Source organism: Hirundo rustica, chromosome 3 (assembly GCF_015227805.2).
Source record: "Hirundo rustica isolate bHirRus1 chromosome 3, bHirRus1.pri.v3, whole genome shotgun sequence".
Taxonomy (NCBI): domain Eukaryota; kingdom Metazoa; phylum Chordata; class Aves; order Passeriformes; family Hirundinidae; genus Hirundo; species Hirundo rustica.
This window is the reverse complement of record NC_053452.1, coordinates 55,779,534-55,797,269: the sequence shown is the minus strand read 5'-3', so window position 1 is coordinate 55,797,269 and position 17,736 is coordinate 55,779,534. Positions and strand designations below refer to the sequence as shown.

The 17,736-nt window shown below is 40.7% G+C and overlaps 1 protein-coding gene across 3 annotated transcripts in view; it reads left to right on the top strand.

Moving 5' to 3' along the window:
• The window catches only part of TIAM2 (TIAM Rac1 associated GEF 2), a 137,413-nt gene that overhangs the window by 43,699 nt on the left and 75,978 nt on the right, over nucleotides 1-17,736 (top strand). For all 3 annotated transcript variants that reach the window (XM_058419875.1, XM_058419876.1, XM_058419874.1), the window contains 4 exons: nucleotides 3,898-4,009; nucleotides 5,202-6,404; nucleotides 12,318-12,753; nucleotides 16,720-16,892. In XM_058419875.1, coding sequence (XP_058275858.1) covers nucleotides 5,208-6,404; nucleotides 12,318-12,753; nucleotides 16,720-16,892 — 1,806 coding nt within the window. In that variant the 5' untranslated portion in view covers nucleotides 3,898-4,009; nucleotides 5,202-5,207. The remainder of the gene's footprint in view (nucleotides 1-3,897; nucleotides 4,010-5,201; nucleotides 6,405-12,317; nucleotides 12,754-16,719; nucleotides 16,893-17,736) is intronic.

The window sequence follows — 17,736 nt, the reverse complement described above, 5'->3', positions numbered from 1 at the left end:
GATTATCTTAGGGGCAGTTTCCAACCTCAAGGATTCTATGATTCTGTGTTGGATCTTATTTTATAGGGACAAGACAGCTAGCTCTAGGTCTTCTCTGGTTTCTAGCTCTTAATCTAGCTCTCCTTTTAAATGCTTTTTCCTTCTTAATGATAGGAGGTTTTAAATTTAAGCTCTTCTGCTGTGCATGAAGAGTTTTGTTCTTGGTAACGCTGAAGGCTGTCGTGAGTTCCTGCATTTTTTAATGAGCTCTCACTCAGGGGTGCCAATTTGATGGCTTGATGTTAGCCTCATCTGCACTGATCCATAATGATTTATTTTATATCATTTTAATATTTTATTTTATTTTATTTTTTCATTTCATTTAATTTCATTTTTTACTGGTTTTGCCACTCTAGCACAGATGGTATTTTCAATAAAGTGAGACTCAACTTCCCTGTAACTCTTCAGTAGATTTTTGGGAAGCTTCAGCAAGAGTAAGCGGTTTGTGTAGACCACTTATTTTCTATTTGCCAGTGAAGATTTGTTTTCACCAGCCACCCAGAGGAATAAAGGCATCAAAATATATCAGAGACTTAGCTTTGGTACATGTTTATACCATGAGGATTAGTTTCTCTCATGAGGGTTAACTTTGTGATCCAGACTAAAGTTTAACATTGCTAAGGTTGACTTTAGTTGAGCTCTTTCAACATCCTAGGTGGTGGGACTGAGGACAGTCCCAGTCAAGCAAATCTGCTGAACCTCCCTAGGAAGATGCTACCACAGCCTCTTGCATTTTACAGCCACTGTCTGATGCTGACTGTGGTTGTGGAACATTCAGCCTACTGATGGCTTCCCATTTGGAAGCTTGCCATTTTCTGACCTGTGGCTTTAGAGAGTCTCAGACCAGTTAGTGTGACTGTATGGCAAGCAGATGGCTGACAGTAGCAAGATCATGTTTGGTGTGTGCTCCTGCTATGGCAGATGAGAGTCTGTTTCCCTTGACTCAGATCTCCCACCGATTCATAACACAATAATTCCTTGTTATATCTCATAAGCAAACCTAGTACTAGGATATTATTATTATGATTCAGTTTTCCTTGAAATATGGTTAGTGAGTAAAGTTTGGAAACTTTTGAGAGATTAAGACTGGAGAGGAAAGCGCCTCTGCAATTGCTGAGCACTACTTGTACTTGTGTTCACCTTAAAGAAAGTAATTTTCTCCTCTAGCATTTGTAAAGCAGTCCAGCTGTGGAGGTAATAATAAAGGAATAGAGACGGCAGGCACTTCTCCAAAACAGGTCCTGAGCTTGGGTGTTTTTGTTGTGAAGTCAAAAAAGTCTAGGAGAAGTTTATGTGGAGAAGCCCCAAGGTGGGAAAATACATTTTTAGCTCTAGGGTTATGACTGGTGTCAATGTTTGGGTGTGGTGGGGATGGTGGGGTTCCCGGATTAGTATGTTTGCATAGCTGGGGTTTTTTTTGAATGTGTCAAGGGGAACCGGGGTGAAGATTGAAAACTTCTTTTTTAGGGAATGTGGTTGTAATTGAAAGCAAATAAACTCCTAACAGTCATCTTCAGGCACGGTGAGCTGCTTTCTAATTATGCTGATTATAATCACTGAAAATATTCATAGAAACTGGTTTTGCTCACAAGAAGTATTCATCCTCCTGCAAAAGAAATGAGAAAAAGCATGTCTTCTGCAGCAGTGGATAGCTGTGAGAAATACAGCTGAAGCCGTACTCTGGCCCCTGCACTGTAATTTCCAGGGCTTCCACAGATCAACTAATGTAAAACTTGAGTGTTTGGAGTGAGCACAGCCAGAGTCCACGTCCGTGACCACCACCCTGTACCATGCAGCCTTTGGGTATAAGCTGACTTGCTCTGCCCTTCCTCCACTAATTGGAAGTAACAGAAATGAAATTGCTTCACACCAGTGTGAGGCAAGAGAAAGACATGGCAGCTGATTGATTTCCAGAGTGATGGTCTTTTGTGCAGCCTCAGAGATGCCCTGATGGGTTATCGCAGTGTGCGCAGATGTTGAGCCTATCGTAACTTTCTGAATGGCTGGGATGCTGAGAAAAGTCCCTTGGGGCTATTTCTATGGAATTTATTGACTGTTCTGCTCTAGTGCAGACTGATTCCTACACAGACTGAGACGCTGTTTTGTAGACACTGTACCCTGAAATAAATTTATTCCCTCCCCCATTGTGTGGCCTGTGTGTTGGAGACATGTACAATGGACCCTGGTAGCCACAGCTCAAGCCTTGACAAATTGAATGTCTGTCTTTTGAGGTTCATGACAGCAGCTTGCTCACTACCTACTCTGTTAAAAGGATTACCTAACCATTGCACAGTCGCTATGGAGACCAGATGGTCTTTTTGCCTGTTTCTTTAGACAAATTGAGTTCAGTGTTTCCTTATGAATAGATATAAGCCCCTCAAAGCTCTCTTGTTGAATATACTTTCTGCTCCCAGATGAGCAGAATGAATGTGAACTCATTGCTTGTTTGTGGTCTTTGCCTCTTGGATATAGGAAGAGAATACTGCTGGGTGTTGGCAATTTGTTCAGGAGCTTGGAGCTTGGGAAGTTTGTGTGTTGTCTTCTGCTAACCTTGAATCAGTAGCCTTTTTGTTCAGTCAAGTTGCATATGACACTTTAAAAACTATTCACATAGAGGAGTGCACTTAGCAGCATAGGCAAAACCTGCACAGGTAAGGGTATCATAAACAGCAAACTTCCAAACTGTTAGAGAGAGTAAGAAACTGACAGATTTTTTCCTTCTTTGAGTGTGAGATGAAATTTCTTTGGCTTATCTGTTTTATCAGGTATCTTTGTGGTAACAGGCATTAATTCATGTATACAGGTCTGTAGAATCTCTGTCATGATCTGTCTTTTCTAAGTGATTTATTTGTTAACACTTTTCTAGGCCTGCTGTTAAGACTCTTCTTTCTTAGTTCTAGTTGGCAACCTTTACCTTTGTTTTTGGTAAGGTTAGCTATATACCAATGAATTAATTCAAACTCTTTCAAGGTTCTTGTACAGTAAATTGCCACAAAAAAAGTCAATGAGAGCAAAACCTAGCATGTTCAAATCAAGTAGCTATTCAATTGAAAATTATGAACAGTAGCCATGGAATTTAGGCAGAAAGGAAAAATTTTCATGGTGGCGTGTTAAGAAGGGTTTCTAACTTAACTGTGTTCCAAAACTTAGTCTAACATCTTGTACTGCTTCTTTTCTATGGAGTGTTTCAATCCCTAAACTGCTAGTGTTCTATGAGATCCAAATTTGGTCTTTTTGCTTTGAGTTGCGGTCTTTGTGTGCTAAGTGAAGAGCTAATATTTTTAGCAGGTTAGGAAGAGCTTGGGTCTTGTTACCTCTGGGTCTGCACAATGCTTGATGCAGCCTTTTTCTTGTTTTACTAGCAGATTAACTTAAAATCAGAACAAACCTAAAGAGAGATGTTACTGGGTGGCTGCTGGAGTGAATTTCATGGTGGTCTTTTCACTGTAAAGGTCCTGGTTGGAATCCAAGCATGGGGAAAGATAAATAGATGCTGTGAGACATTGCTCTGATCAGTCTGGTCCACATTGTAATGGACCACTGCACAATACTGCGAACTGTAATTGGTCTTCCAAAAGGAAAACTGCAGAGGGGTGAAAGTTTGTCCTAACTCATCAGTGAGAGGAGTGAAAGACAAAGAGGAGAGAAAAACGAAACATTTACTCAATTACTTACTTCTACTAATTCAGTTGTTAAGTATGCTTATAAAAATACTTCTCTATATTTGTAACTTTTTTTTGGTTGGTTTTTTTGTTGTTGTTGTTTTCTTTTGTTTTTAATTTATTTTACATTCAGTTGGAGTAAAGTGCAAGTTGTATTTGACTGAACACCCTTTTTTGTCTTTTTGGTGTTTTCTAGGAAGGCCGCGTGCAACTCCGTTCTGGTTTTGGCAAGCATAGTGGCTGGCCACGAAGACAATGCAGAGCATGCTGACTGCTAACCGTGCCCGTGTTTGAGAGTGTTCCTACAGGTTTGCTCTTTCTTTTATATGATACTTTTAATCTAAAAGTGATAAGGACTTGAAGTAGGGATGTTAAAACAGAAACTCTAGAAGATAAGATTATTCTTTCACAGTGGCTTATTTAGACAAATTTTTAATGAGGCAGCAGTGTATCCTCTGGGTGATAGTCTGAGATCCGATGTGTAAAGAAGTGTAGCACTGAGGAAAAGGCATTTTGGCATTGTTTCTGTACATTACAAACACTGGAAATTCATTCTGAGTAACAAAAAGAACAGAACTGTCTTTTTTCTTTGGGGTGCAGTTTATGTAGGTTTGAAATCTTCTGTCACCTCAGTGGGGCAATTCAACTGCTCCAGTGTGTGCTATTCACTGCAAATACTGTGAAGAACTGAACAGCATTTTACCAAGCAAACAATCGAACTGTGCTGCGCTGAATGAACATAATATGAACATAATGCGAACATAATGCAGTTTTGTGCTGTAGTGGAAGATGAGGTTGTTTGCTAACCAAGTTTTTTGGGTTGTTTTTGTTTTTGTGTGTGTGGGGGGGGGCGGGGTTTGTTTTGTTTTGTTTTGGGTTTTTTTTTGTTTGGTTGGTTTTTTTTGGGTTTTTTTGCCTTTTTTGTTTGTTTGGTTTTTTTTGTTTTGTTTTGTTTTTTTGTTTTTTTCCTAGATGAGCTCCATTTAAACACATAGCTGGGGTTTACTGAACATTTTATTGAGGCAAATCTTGGTTGCAAAGAAATCAGTCAAGCTGAAACTGCAGTGGGCTTGTCTGCTGGCAGAAGGGATTTCTCTGAAAGTACAGTTCACTTTACATCTAAGTTATGATTATCTTGCTGTCTCCCTTTCATTATGCCATTGTTCTTGGGAGCCAGAGATTTTGTAAGTTATAAGAAAAGGATGTTGCCAAGGGTGTGGGTGGAGGATGGTGTTGACATGATTTCAATGGAGTTAGATTCCAGCTTTATAACAGAGGGGTAATGAACCATAGAGAAAATAACCTTTCCTAGCTTGCCCCTAAAATAAGTTCAGTTATGAATTTAATGTTGTACATAGCTATTTAATGGCTTTTTTTTTGAAACAGTTGTTTCATATCATTTTTAAAACAGGCGTTTTCCTGTGTGGAGGGTAAAAATGGCCTGTTACTTTTTGCTCTATCATTTAGCCATTGTTTCTAATGAAACTCTTCTTAATTTAGTGGAAAATGGGGAATTCAGAAAGCCAATACAGTCTTCAGGGATCAAAAAATCATGCTGCTACTACAGCTGGTGCCAAGCAGAAGCCTTGCTCTATGAAAATTCGCAGCATTCATGCTAAAGATGAAAAGTCTTGCTCTATGCATGGATGGGGACATACCAGCAGTGGCTCAAACTACAAATCAAGGTCCCTTGCCAGAAGCTGCCTTTCACACTTCAAGAGCAGTCAGCCTTATTCCTCTCGACTTGGTGACACTGTGATGAAGGTCTCCAAAAGCAATGTCCATGCCAAACACAGGACGAATGCCTCAGGGGACTACTGCCAAGGGAATAACGCAGTGTTTTTGCCGGAGAATGGGTTCCACTATATTGGCCTCCAAGCTGGAAGTAATCATGCTTCTTCAAGAGAATGCAATGGCCACATTTTAAATTGCTATGGAAAGAATGAGAGTCTTGCATCAACCTCCCCATCAGAGGACAGGAGGAGTCCAAAAGTTCTCATTAAAACTCTGGGGAAGCTGGACGGTTGCTTGAGGGTCGAGTTCCACAACAGCAACAACAGCAAGATACCAACCGAGGAGTCCAGTGGGCCAGTGCAGTTGCTGAGGTATTCCCCTGCCTTGGAATCTAAGCCAAATAACCTGCTTGATGTCAGGAGGAACTCCAGTGCAGACTGTTCCTCAAGCCATCGTTTGTCACCTACCGATTCAAGGCTTCGGTCTAGTAAAGGAAGCTCCCTCAGCTCAGAATCCTCATGGTACGACTCTCTCTGGGGCAATGCTGGGGATATCAATGAGCTGGATGGTTCCTATTTGACCAGGAGCACTCCAGATACAAGCATTCATGCCAGCTTCCCAGCAAGTGACAACAAAAAGTCATTCAACCAAAGTTCATCTCTTTCCTCACTCCGAGATCTCTATAAGGATACAAATTTGGAAAGCACTCCTCCACCTGGGATCAGGCTGTCTGATGAGTATATTGACACTCCTGGTAGCCTAAGCAACCGTGTCTCCTTTGCCTCAGACATTGATGTTCCCTCCAGGGTAGAGCAGGGAAGTCCTGCACATTACACCTCCTACACCCTCCCGTGCAGAAAGTCTAAGCCCCTCGCTGAGGATGCATCCAAGAAGGATACGTTAAAGAACCGAATGCGACGCATCAGTGACTGGACAGGAAGTCTTTCAAGGAAGAAAAGGAAGCTGCAGGTATGTACAAACCAGCCTAAGCATGTGAAAGTTGGTTTTTATATTCCTCTTATATGCATAGTGATTGCATGATATTTGTCTTTTTTGCAGGTTATTTACTTGCTTATCTCATTTAGTAATTTGTGGAATTTTGAGAACTGTTGGATCCCTGATGCTGTCTGAAATGTCAGCAGCAAAAAAAGATACACATTATTTTGTGTAAAACTTCCCTTCCTATTTTCCTGTTTTGTCACCTTCTAAGTTAACTCCAATATTTGCAGCCTAATAGCTCTGTGAAATTGCCTTTGAAATTGCTGCATTACTTAAAAAGTGACTTGGGGTTTAAACCTTCTTTTTATTTCAAATAGGAAAATACAACCTCTCTCTATATATGGGCTATGAATTAGCATACATTATCTGCAGAGTGTGGAAGGAGAAGTAGAAGGAGGACGTTGTAACTATCTTTGCAGATGCTCCCTGTCTGTTTTGCCGGCTTCACCATTCACCTTTTGCTTGTCTGTCCATTTCTAGCAAGGCAAACAGCCGTATTGACCAGAGGTGCTTGTTCTGCCTCCACCTCCTCTGAGGGTATCACATGGAACAACCCCCTCCTTCCTGTGTGTCAGCTTAGTTCACCAGATGGAAAAACTTGAGTTGCTACCTGGCTCACTGGGAGATGGTAGTGTGAAGAAGGAGATGGGAGGGGAGAGCAAGAGGGAGGGAAAGGATTTTTCTTTAGAAGAATTTAAGACTAATCCCATTAATAGGAATTTAGGATGCCTGTGGTCAGGAATGAAATTCTCATTTCTAGCTGCAGGCCCCAGAATTGGCTCTTTAAATACCAGACTGTGCCTGGTCTCTGTGTGTGTGGTTGCAAGCTGAGATGAGACTGGTTTTGGATTTGTTTTGGCTTTTTGGTTTTTTTCCTTACATTTTTTTTTTTTTTCCCCTGGATCTTCCCTGGTGTTCCTCATACAGGAACAGTCACTGTGCTTCCCTAAATGAAGGATGCTCCCTTTAAACAAAACTGAAGTGCTGGCCACTTCAGAAGTTAGCAGAGAGCGAAGGGCACACACCCACTTCTGTAATTTAGGCAGCAGCTAAGCGGTTGATTATAACACATGCTTTATGTGGCACATAGAGCAAACACTGTCTCCTGTGCTGGAAATTCAGACAGGTCTTGTGCTTAACCATGTGCATCTATCATTGCAATGTAAAACTCTGACAGACTCAGGCTCAGAAATGAGTCAGGCATAAGGTTTGCTGATGTGTGTCCTAGTTGGGGGCTACAGAACTGGGAAATGAAAATGAAAGCTTTTTATTTGGATCACTTCTTTTGTGAGTTGGTGCTCATGTACTTTATCAGATGCTGTCTTTTCACCTTCTTATTCGGCTATGAAAGAGAGTGCAAAAAAACCTGGAATCACTGAAGAGCCTCAGTGCTGTGTTCCAGGATTCTTCACTGATTTCAACATCTGTAGCTGTTCTGGATTTTACTGCCAGACTTTACATATGATTTCTGCATCCCAGACCTTTAGTATGTATTACTTAGTTATGACATTTTCAGAATGGCATTTGTGGTGCGCGATTCATAGCTGTTTTGAATTCACTGTGCAGTGAACTGACTTCAGACACGGCAAGGAAATTTGGCTGGCGAGATTGCATCAAACTTGAATCAGATTCTGGTAGAAGGAAAACAGCCCTAGCTCCAAAAATGGTGGTTTCTTAGAAAAAGGCATAGGAAATGGTTAGTCACTGATTTTAATCAGACCAGTATCCAGCAACAGGAAGGGTAAGAGGGAGGCAGTGAATGCTTTGTAGTTTTGCAGTTCCTTGCATTGCTTTGTTGGTTCTTTTCCATCTTTCACACTTTGAGTAACCTGCCATCTCTTCTGGGGGTTGCTGGGTTGTAGTTTGGTAATGCTTATACTTTTAACAGGTCCTTTGGCTTAAAAAGACGGAAGTGTCATGCATGGTTCTGATCTGTCACATGGTCGGTCCCTGTTTGTGCGACTTCATCTCGTCGATGGCAGCATCTGTGCTTTGCTCTGAACAACGCGTCCCTTCCTCCGTACATTAGTAATAACTGGCTGTGACTCACTCGGGCTGAACGTAGGAGAAAGATGGAATATTTCCCTATAAGTGGGCCTAAGTGCTGGTGGTGGCTGGGTAGTCCCTCCAGCTGCCCCAGTGGGAAGAAACCAGCCAAGCCCTCTGCTTCACGGGAGCACAGGCCAAGGAGGAACAGGCTTGGGATATTGAGGCCAGACCCTTGACACTAGAAAAGCAGGGGAACTTAATCTCCTTTGTGAACAAATTGCAGTTTAAAACACAGGTAGGATTTCTCCATCTTGAAGGCTCTTTCCAGATCATCTTATTCAATGCTTGCTGATAGGCAGAGTAAATGTAGTCCCAGACAGTTTGTTCTGATGTCAGTATTGCCTGCTACATTAGTTATCCTTTCCTATTGTTTAATCTGTTATGATTTATTTAAAGGGAGAATCTTTTCTTGGTCTGCATTTATAGGCCTATACAGACTCTCCTTGGTCTCCCGTGTTAAGATTGGAAATCTATTTCATTTTCATTCTGGCACCCTTCCTCCTCATCTGTTTTAAATCATCCACAAACAGTTTTGCATATGGGATGTTCCAGAGGAGTCCTGGTTATGCCCAGTCCAGTTACTTGGAAGTTTCCTTATGTCTGACTTGATCTCATATATCCTGGAATTGAGTTTGTCTTTCTAATAATGATCTTGCATCAAGACTTGCAATCATCTTTTTCAAGACCAAGTTTTCCTTGCAGGAGGACATCCTAAAGTGTACCCTCAATGTATCACTAGTACTGTACTGCAGCACACATCTTCATTTAGTTTAATCTGTGCTGAAATGGCATTGGGGTGATGCTGTGTCACAATTCAATGTGTGTGAGTTGTGTGCGATATACGTGAGACCTGTTGACAGAATTTAGAAAGATTTGCTGCACAGCCAGATATGGCTAAAGATGGCAGTGTAAACTCTGTGCAGCTCTTTAACATGGAGAACTTTAGCAAATTCTGTGTAAAACGAAAATCCTCCACCAGAAACAGCTGCTGAAGAAAGGTTCTTGAATTAAGTAAAATAGCTTCACTTCAGGAATTGTATCCGAACTTTTACGACTTTATAAGCCACAGCCCTGACGTGGGCTGTAAAGAGAATTTAAAAGAAAAGTACTTTGAGTCAAGCTTTTTATTTGACTTGAAAACTGGTATTAGATTCTCCTTTTAGCATGGGTCCTAATGAATGTAGCAGGCTTCGTTTTTTCCTGTGCTGTTTTTTACAGCTAATTATTACATGCGTCACTTTTTCTAATTGGTATCTTAGCCACTTTATCTTTTGCCTTATCTTTAACTATTCCAGAGTATATCTCAAACATTGAGAGGTCTCCTTGAGTGCAGCTGAACAGAAACAGTGGTAGTTTTCTACCATCACTAGATTCAACAGAGCAAAAACCAGCAGAAAGTCGCCTGGCAAGGAAACCACCTGGAGCAGCAACTTAGGTCAAACCTTTTCAGTAGTGGCAGATATTGCTACAACGACAGCTTCCTCAAGGACCAACAGAGACTGCCAGACTCTGCCAATTCAGTTCATAAGAAAAGAAAAATACAAGTGATGGTGTCCCAGTGTATACACAAGTATATACTCTTGTATATACTTTATATAGTTTATATACTATAAACGAGTATATACACTTGTATATACTCATTTTGTATTCTTTATCCATTTTCCCTACTCTGGTACTTCCTCATTTCTACCCTTTCTGTGTGTGAGTAGAAAACATAGGATTTGGTTAGTGGCTGGTCATTGACAGGTTGCATCCCACCCTTTTCCTTAAAGTTTGTTGTTCCTGTGGTGGACTTTCACAACAGACCCCTTCTATGTACTTGCCTTGTGTTGTGTCTCTTACTAGTGCTTTGGGACTGAAAGAAATACATATTCTTAATAAGCTGTATACTAATGCTTTCCAGGGGACGCTAGCGGTTCCTGGAGAATAGTCAAACAATTAAAATGCTGGATTTTGGCACACAAGTACAGTGTCAGTGATTAAAACAAGGGTGGAGAAAGCTCTCTGTTTCCCCCCTGAAATGCAGATTGCCAGAGCAGTTTTACGATCCATGTCCTACAGTCGCTTTGTGGCATAAAGGCATTACGTGAAGGATTATATCCTGGTTTGCTGCCCCATGTGCTGGTCTTCCTCCCTTCACCATATAAAAAACAGCTAAACTGTTGATGTTTAGGGAGCTATTCTTGGACAACACAGATGAACACTCTGCCACAAGATTTGAGGAAGGTGCTCCTTAACCAGGAGAATTGGATCACCAGTGATCTGAAAAGCCAGACTTGAAGTTCGATGTAAGAGAACAAAAGTTTCAGTTCAAACTGGCTTTTGTGACGCCACGGGCAGCAGTGTCCTGCTGCTGGAAAAGTGGTTTGTCTGGCATTGCCTGGGAGGGTGTACAGTCCCAGTCTTGGCTGCACACTGGAGGTCCCGATGCTATCAAAACGCAGCACGCCTTTTCCGCTGCAGTTTTAAGGAGCAACAAGTAAGAAGCAAAGAAACAAAAAAGTAGCTGTTTTCAGAGCTGCTGGGGAGAACAGCTCACAGGAGACCAATGTTTATTTACTTTGTTCTTAGTACAGTAGTCTGTGAGAAAATAAATGCTTTTAGAGAAGCAGTCTAAACTTGAAAGTATAATGGCTTTATTATTACCGAGGGTAATAGCTTCACTTCTCAAATCCTTTATTGCAATCTCTTCTTTTTTATTCCCTCACACTTTTACTGCAAAAGGCAACATGTCTTTTGTGTTTTATGTTCTTAAATATTGGTTGCTTTTAAATAGCATTGGCAACGCTTGTGTTCAGAAGACAATAACAACTTTTTAGGATGGGTGGTGTGGTTATCAACAATGAAGTTAGTCCAAGGAGCTCTGTTTTGGGTAGTAGGAAAATCCCTGTCCATCCCTGGACCCAGATGGGACCAGACAGCATATTACTTGGAAAGGCTTAAGAGAGAAAAGGTCCAATCTGTCAACAAATTCCACATTGACACGCAGTGGCAAGAAATGGGCCTACTCTAGCGTCCATATCAAAAGCAAAGTTGAAGTCATACCATGAGGCCTGATTAGTTCAAATAATGTTAGCCAACCCTTTCAATCCAAGGGCTGGAGCTGCACAGTGCAATTAGGAATAAGGCCTGTCAGTGCTTGATGGGATGATCAGACTCTCAGGGTGTTCCCAGCAACTCAGAAAATACACAGCTCTGCAATCTGGAGACTGGATTCAAGCCAGTCAGCAAGTGTGTCTCTTTTTTTAAAATCACTTATTGTTTTAGATTAGATTTTAGTCAATTGATCAATTCTAACGAGCTTAAAACATTCTCAACTTTTGACCTTTTTTTTTGTTGGTTAAGCACAGTTTGTATGACAAATAGAAAGTGGAGGTTAAAATCAGCCGTGTTGTGCTGAAGCTAAACCTAGGCACATTGCACCAATGTGATAGCACCAAAGTACAGAAAACCCTATAATAATAAAAAAACCTGTTGTGACACTGTTCTGACAGATGCAAGCCACGGTGCCTGCATTGTGGATGGAGGATGTAGCTGTCTCCTGGAGTACATCAGGTTTCAGACAATAGTTTCTAGTGAAATTTGAGATTACTCGAAGGTGTCAGAATTACCAAAATGCTCAGATTAGTGGATAGGGTTTAATGGGGTTCTGCTGAAAAAACTGAATAGTAGCAGTGGTGGTGTCAATGGCTGAGGCAAAGGCTATGATGTAATGGTGAAAAGATAAAGGAACTGGAAGTGGCAAAATGTGAAACAAATTTAATTGACAAATGTGAGCTGTCTGTTGATCATAGCTCTGGTGACTGATTGCAGATAAATTCCTTTTATGCACAGGAGCCAAAGTATAAAGATGGGAGTGAATACTTTGACAGCAGAATGGACAACTTCACTACAGACACACTGGCACCATCACAGGTCTCCACTTTACTGTGGTCTCCTGGCTCCAGCCATGCCCTGTCCCAGAGAAGTGAGTCCACAAATGCTGTCAGCAGTGATGCCTTGAGGCAGAACATCTATGAGAACTTCATGCGAGAGCTGGAGATGAGCAGGATGAACTTGGAGAATACGGAGACTTCGTCAGAAACAGAAGACTCCAGTGGCGAGTCCCTTAGCTCCTTGGAGCAGCTGGATTTGTTGTATGAGAAAGAGCAAGGGGTGGTGCGCAAGGCAGGGTGGCTGTTCTTCAAACCCTTGGTGACTCTGCAGAAGGAGAAGAAGCTGGAGCTGGTCACACGGCGGAAGTGGAAGCAGTACTGGGTCACACTCAAAGGTAAAACCACCACATTAATCCTTCACCTTGGCAGCAGTAGTTCTTTCTGTTGTGTCTCAGCAGCATTTCATGAATGCTGGCTTCTGTTAGTAGGTTTAGGGGGATCAGAAAATCACACCTAACTTTACAAGGTCTACCCACTACCTAAAGTGGAGCATGTGCCTAAGCAGCTCACTGAACTGAGGTGCTGCTCAATGTCTTTGGGACTGTGTGTGCAGCCTTGTGTTTCATACCATAGTGGGAATTATTTTGTCTGAATTCCTAATTTGTGTGTGCGCATCAGGCTGGGGACTTAGAAGATGCTTTTGGACGTTTGGAGGTCAAAGACCAAATTGAACCAAAATTTAGGGGTTGGGAGAAGTCACCAGCGCCCAATTCCTTGTTAGAAACACACAGTTCCTTAGGCTCTGCTATGAAATTTACTGAAAGATGGGGTAGTTTATTGTAAAAATGTTTAGTTAATTCCTAGCATTTTAGGTGGCAATATAATGAAGAGAGGACTCCCAGTGTCAGAGCATTTATGCAGACGAGTGTGTGTGGTTCAGAGCAGAGGAAGCAGAAGCAGCAGTAGGGAAATGCCATGTGGTACCCAAGGCAACCATTCCCAGGACTTGAAGGTCTCCCTCCTTTCCCTGGGTGGTCTTTCACCTTCCCCACTGCCAGCAATACCAACCCCTTGTGGCTTTTGGCATGCTCAGCTTCCCATCTCCTGCAGCTGCTCCTGTTGTGAAAACAGCCCCATGGGAGGGGGATCTCCTCAAGGGGGCTGCTGCAGGTGTAAATGTTGTGCTCCATTTATGGCTCCTGACACCTGTACACTTCTTATGCAAGAGTTGTACAGGTGTCAGGAAGTGTGAGAAGGAAAACAGTATCTGTTGTGGGGAGGAAGGGAAATTTAATGGGTGAGTTAATAGGCCTTTTTTTAAATTTTGAATTGTGTCAAAAGGATTTGCCTTTCAGTAAATATAATACCAAGTTAATGAGTAAGGAAATGATCAAGCTTGATAATTTCCTATCATATCTGGGACTAGAGGAGAGAAAAAAACAACTTTCCCACAGGTTGCCCTTTTAAAAATTGTGTGTATGAGTGTAGACCTGAAGAAAAATGAGCAGCAAAGAGCAAGTGCTGGTAATGTTGAGCCTGAAAGTGCTGATTGAAAAGAAGCAAACTTGCTAGAATGAGGCAATTCTGCCTAATAGTTCAGAGACTTGTTATCAAGGGATCAAAATGTAGGCAGGCTTAACAGTTTAAACCACTTGCCCTGATCATCAGATAGCATGATTCATGCTTACAAGCAGCGTATACAAAGGGAAAAACTGTACCTGAATTCCACTCTCTTATTGTGTGTTTGTTACAGAGTATGAATATAGTTTGATCTGCCTCTTCTAAAATTCAGTTTCTAAACAATTCTATCAAGACTCTAAACTGAAATATGTTACATTCTATTAGTTTGTGCATTTCTGGGATAATTAAGCTCTGGAAAGCAATTTAGGTGCTTCATGTTCATTTTTTTGGCCATAAAATTGGCTTATTGGTGACCTTGAATAAATTGCATCCCTTCTTACTACCCGAATTTCTGCAGCTACAAAAAAAAAAAACCCAAACCCTTTGTAAAAAGCTTTATTACCTTCTAACATTGTAGGTATTAGATACAATGCTTTTTATTTCGGTGGCTGCATTCATGGTACCGAGTCTCTTCCACTTTGCTAGCTGTTTTAAATGCACATTTCTCATTTCCTTGATCTCTTACCTTTGTTGTCCTGTGGAGACTTCTGATTCCAAAATAAACTTGCCTGTCTGGATATCAAGGCATATTTCTGTTTTCATAATATACTATATCAAGATCAAGGCACTTGCTTTGGTTCCCTTTATACAGGTTTTTTAATAAATCTGTATTTAATTTGTTCTTGAAGTTTAAATAGCCAAGATATTTTAAAGCATGACTTAAAATAGCCACATATGTAAATGGAGAACAGCATGTTTATTTGCACTCTGTTGAGGTGTGTTTAATTATAAATATGCAGAAGGCTTATAACCATCTGGTTATCTGCCAGACTTAAAAGTGTCCTGTGGCCTCTGATCCACTTTCAGGTCCACCAAGTCTTGAGCCTGAATAGTAACTGTGTACCAAGAGGAACTCTCTTTTCCATCTGTCCTGCCCAATTAGTTTCCTTTAACACAGGAAATTGCTTTCCCATTGCTCTCCCCCTTCAGCTCAAGTTTTAATTACAAAACTTGGACAATAATCAGTCCCAGTGGGTCTGACAGAGCTCATGAAACTAGTTCTCTCCCTTCAGGGGATCACTGGAGTTGACCCAAAGGTATACCTGGGGTGCCATACACCCAAGCATACATACATACATGCTCTTCAAATTTTTTTTATTTATGTTCATATAAACTCTCAGGATAAAATATGACTTATCTTCAGTTATAGCAAATATGGGAATAAGGAAATATTTTAAAATAAATCTTAAAAACTTAAAAACTTAAAATGTCTGCACTTTCCTAAAATGCAGAAGTGGAAGTGGTTGTATGTTGCTGCTGCTTCCGCTGAATACAAGAGAAGACTTGGTTTTGTTGATCTAGTTTGCCCTGTTATGTTCAAATGAGATTTCTGATATGCAGAATGTTACAAACCATGTCCTTTTTTTTTCTGACTGCAGAGATCTCCAAGTGTTTCATTGGCATAATGAAGATAAAGTGAGGGCTCCCAAGGCAAAAGATAGGCTCAACTCTATAGGATTTGTTCTTACTCAAAATATTCTGCCAGTCATTTTGGACATTAACAGGAAAAGGTGCATTTATATAGTATAGAAGTATTTCTATGTATTAGATTCCTTACTCTAAAAACTTCTCAATCAACAGATGATTTGGTCAGAAATCTGTGATATGGTTTTCCTTTTGTAATGGTATTTTAGAAGTGCAGTTCAGTCCATGACTCCTTGAACAGGCAAATTGGTGTATCTTGGAGGACTGTGGGTTGTAACATGAGGCAGGAAGGGAAGGCTGTCAGGGATGGAAGGGACCTTCTTGAGCCAGCTTCACTGCCAAAGGCAACATGGCACCGTAGTCATATAGCTATGGACTAGGATCAAATGTCCTCTGCTGAGATCAAATCTCCTCCACTTTCCTTCAGAAGTAATTCGACTTGCCATACTCAGGATTGTCATCATCAAGGATGAGTTTTGTTTTCTGGATGCAAGCTTCATACCTCAGATATTACACTATTTACAAGACTGAACATGCTCAAACTTAGCCCCTTTAAACTGTTTTAAACTACTCGTAATTGTCTGAGTCTTCAATTTTTAGCTAGATTCAAGGAAATCTGGTTTAAGTTTGAGAAGTTTATTCACCAAGCATGTTGTATAAAGACAGAAGATTCTGCAAATCTTTTCAACAAATATGAAATTTTTTTTAAGTGGCTGTTATGAGAGACACCTTATTGGTTCAATTTAATAAAGAGACACAAAAGCCGATTTCACTAAACAGGAGTTAATCTCTTCTACATACCTTAACATTTTATTAGGCTGAGTTTATTGATAGAATAGTATGGGTCAGAAGGGACCTTTAGTCCAGCTCCCCTGCCATTGGCAGGGACATCTTTCCCTACAGCACATTGCTCAAACCCCATCCTACCCTAACCCCTGGGCGCTTCCATATTGAGGTCCTGATTTATTTATTAAGTTCATAGATGTTTGTTGTGTTCCTATTAGATGTCTGTTTCAGCTTTTCATTGGCAAATTCACTATTATTTTTGCCTGTTTTTCTGTGTAGAAGATCTTCCCTTTTTATCTTTATGTTTCGGAAGAGGAGTAGAACTGATGTTCCCTGTCTCTGAAGGGTGTCTTAATTCACAAAAACCTTATATAATGTTGAGAGATTCATAACTTACTTTCTCTCTCTCTCTCTTTTTTTTTTTTTTTTTTTTTTTTTTTTTTTTTTTTTGTCCCTCTGAACTGCAAAAGGTTGTACTCTACTGTTTTATGAGACCTATGGAAGGAACTCAATGGAGCAGAGCAGTTTGCCTCGATACGCCTTGTTTGCAGAAGACAGTATCGTTCAGTCTGTTCCAGAACATCCCAAGAAAGAAAATGTGTTCTGTCTCAGCAATTCTTTTGGAGATGTCTACCTATTTCAGGTAACAGGATGCATGCATAACTTAGTGGTTTTTTCCATTTTAGGATGTATTAGTGTCTACGCATGCATCTGTATGATTGTATGTACACAAGCATGCACACATCATGTTTGTGCCTTTGACTTAAAAATAATAGCACAACTGCACTGTTGCATTACAGTATTATAATACTAAATGTATGATATGACTTCAGGTATTACACCAGTTGGCTCAGTCAATTATGGTTCAGAAACAAAAAGAGCAAGGATCACAAGTCTGCAAGATGCTCTAGGTACCTGGTTGATCACAAGCTTCTAAAAAATCAACTTTTTATCAATTTTTTTCACATCTATTAGCATTCCACTCTTACAGAATGGTGTACTCAACCCTGAATCTGCTGACCACAGAGAGTCTGCTTGAGCAAGATACTCAAGAAAGAGAGCTGAAAATAAGCAAAATACCTTGGCTCTTCAAGTGCACTGCTGGAAATGTTAATAAAAAACAGTATTATGTGGAACTGCCTGCATAGAAATACGCTGATTCACAGGCACACTTGTACATATCTCCAGAGATACTTCATGCAGATTTCATTCTCTTTACCTCGATGTTGTCTTTCCACTAACTTAGCACTTTTTAAACTAAGCAAATACCTCTTTTCAGACTTTCACATATAAAATCTTTGCTGTTGCAACAGTGAAGGTTTGTCTTTGATATCTGTTAGGGTTTACCTTAATTTTCTGGAGAGATGAAAGATGCAAGTCACATCTTTCCCACAGCCTATGTGGGTCTTGTGCTCCTGGGGCTTTTAGACCTTGCAAGTCTAAGAAACAGAAGCTGAAGCTTGGAGACAAGTCATGATGAAGTGCAG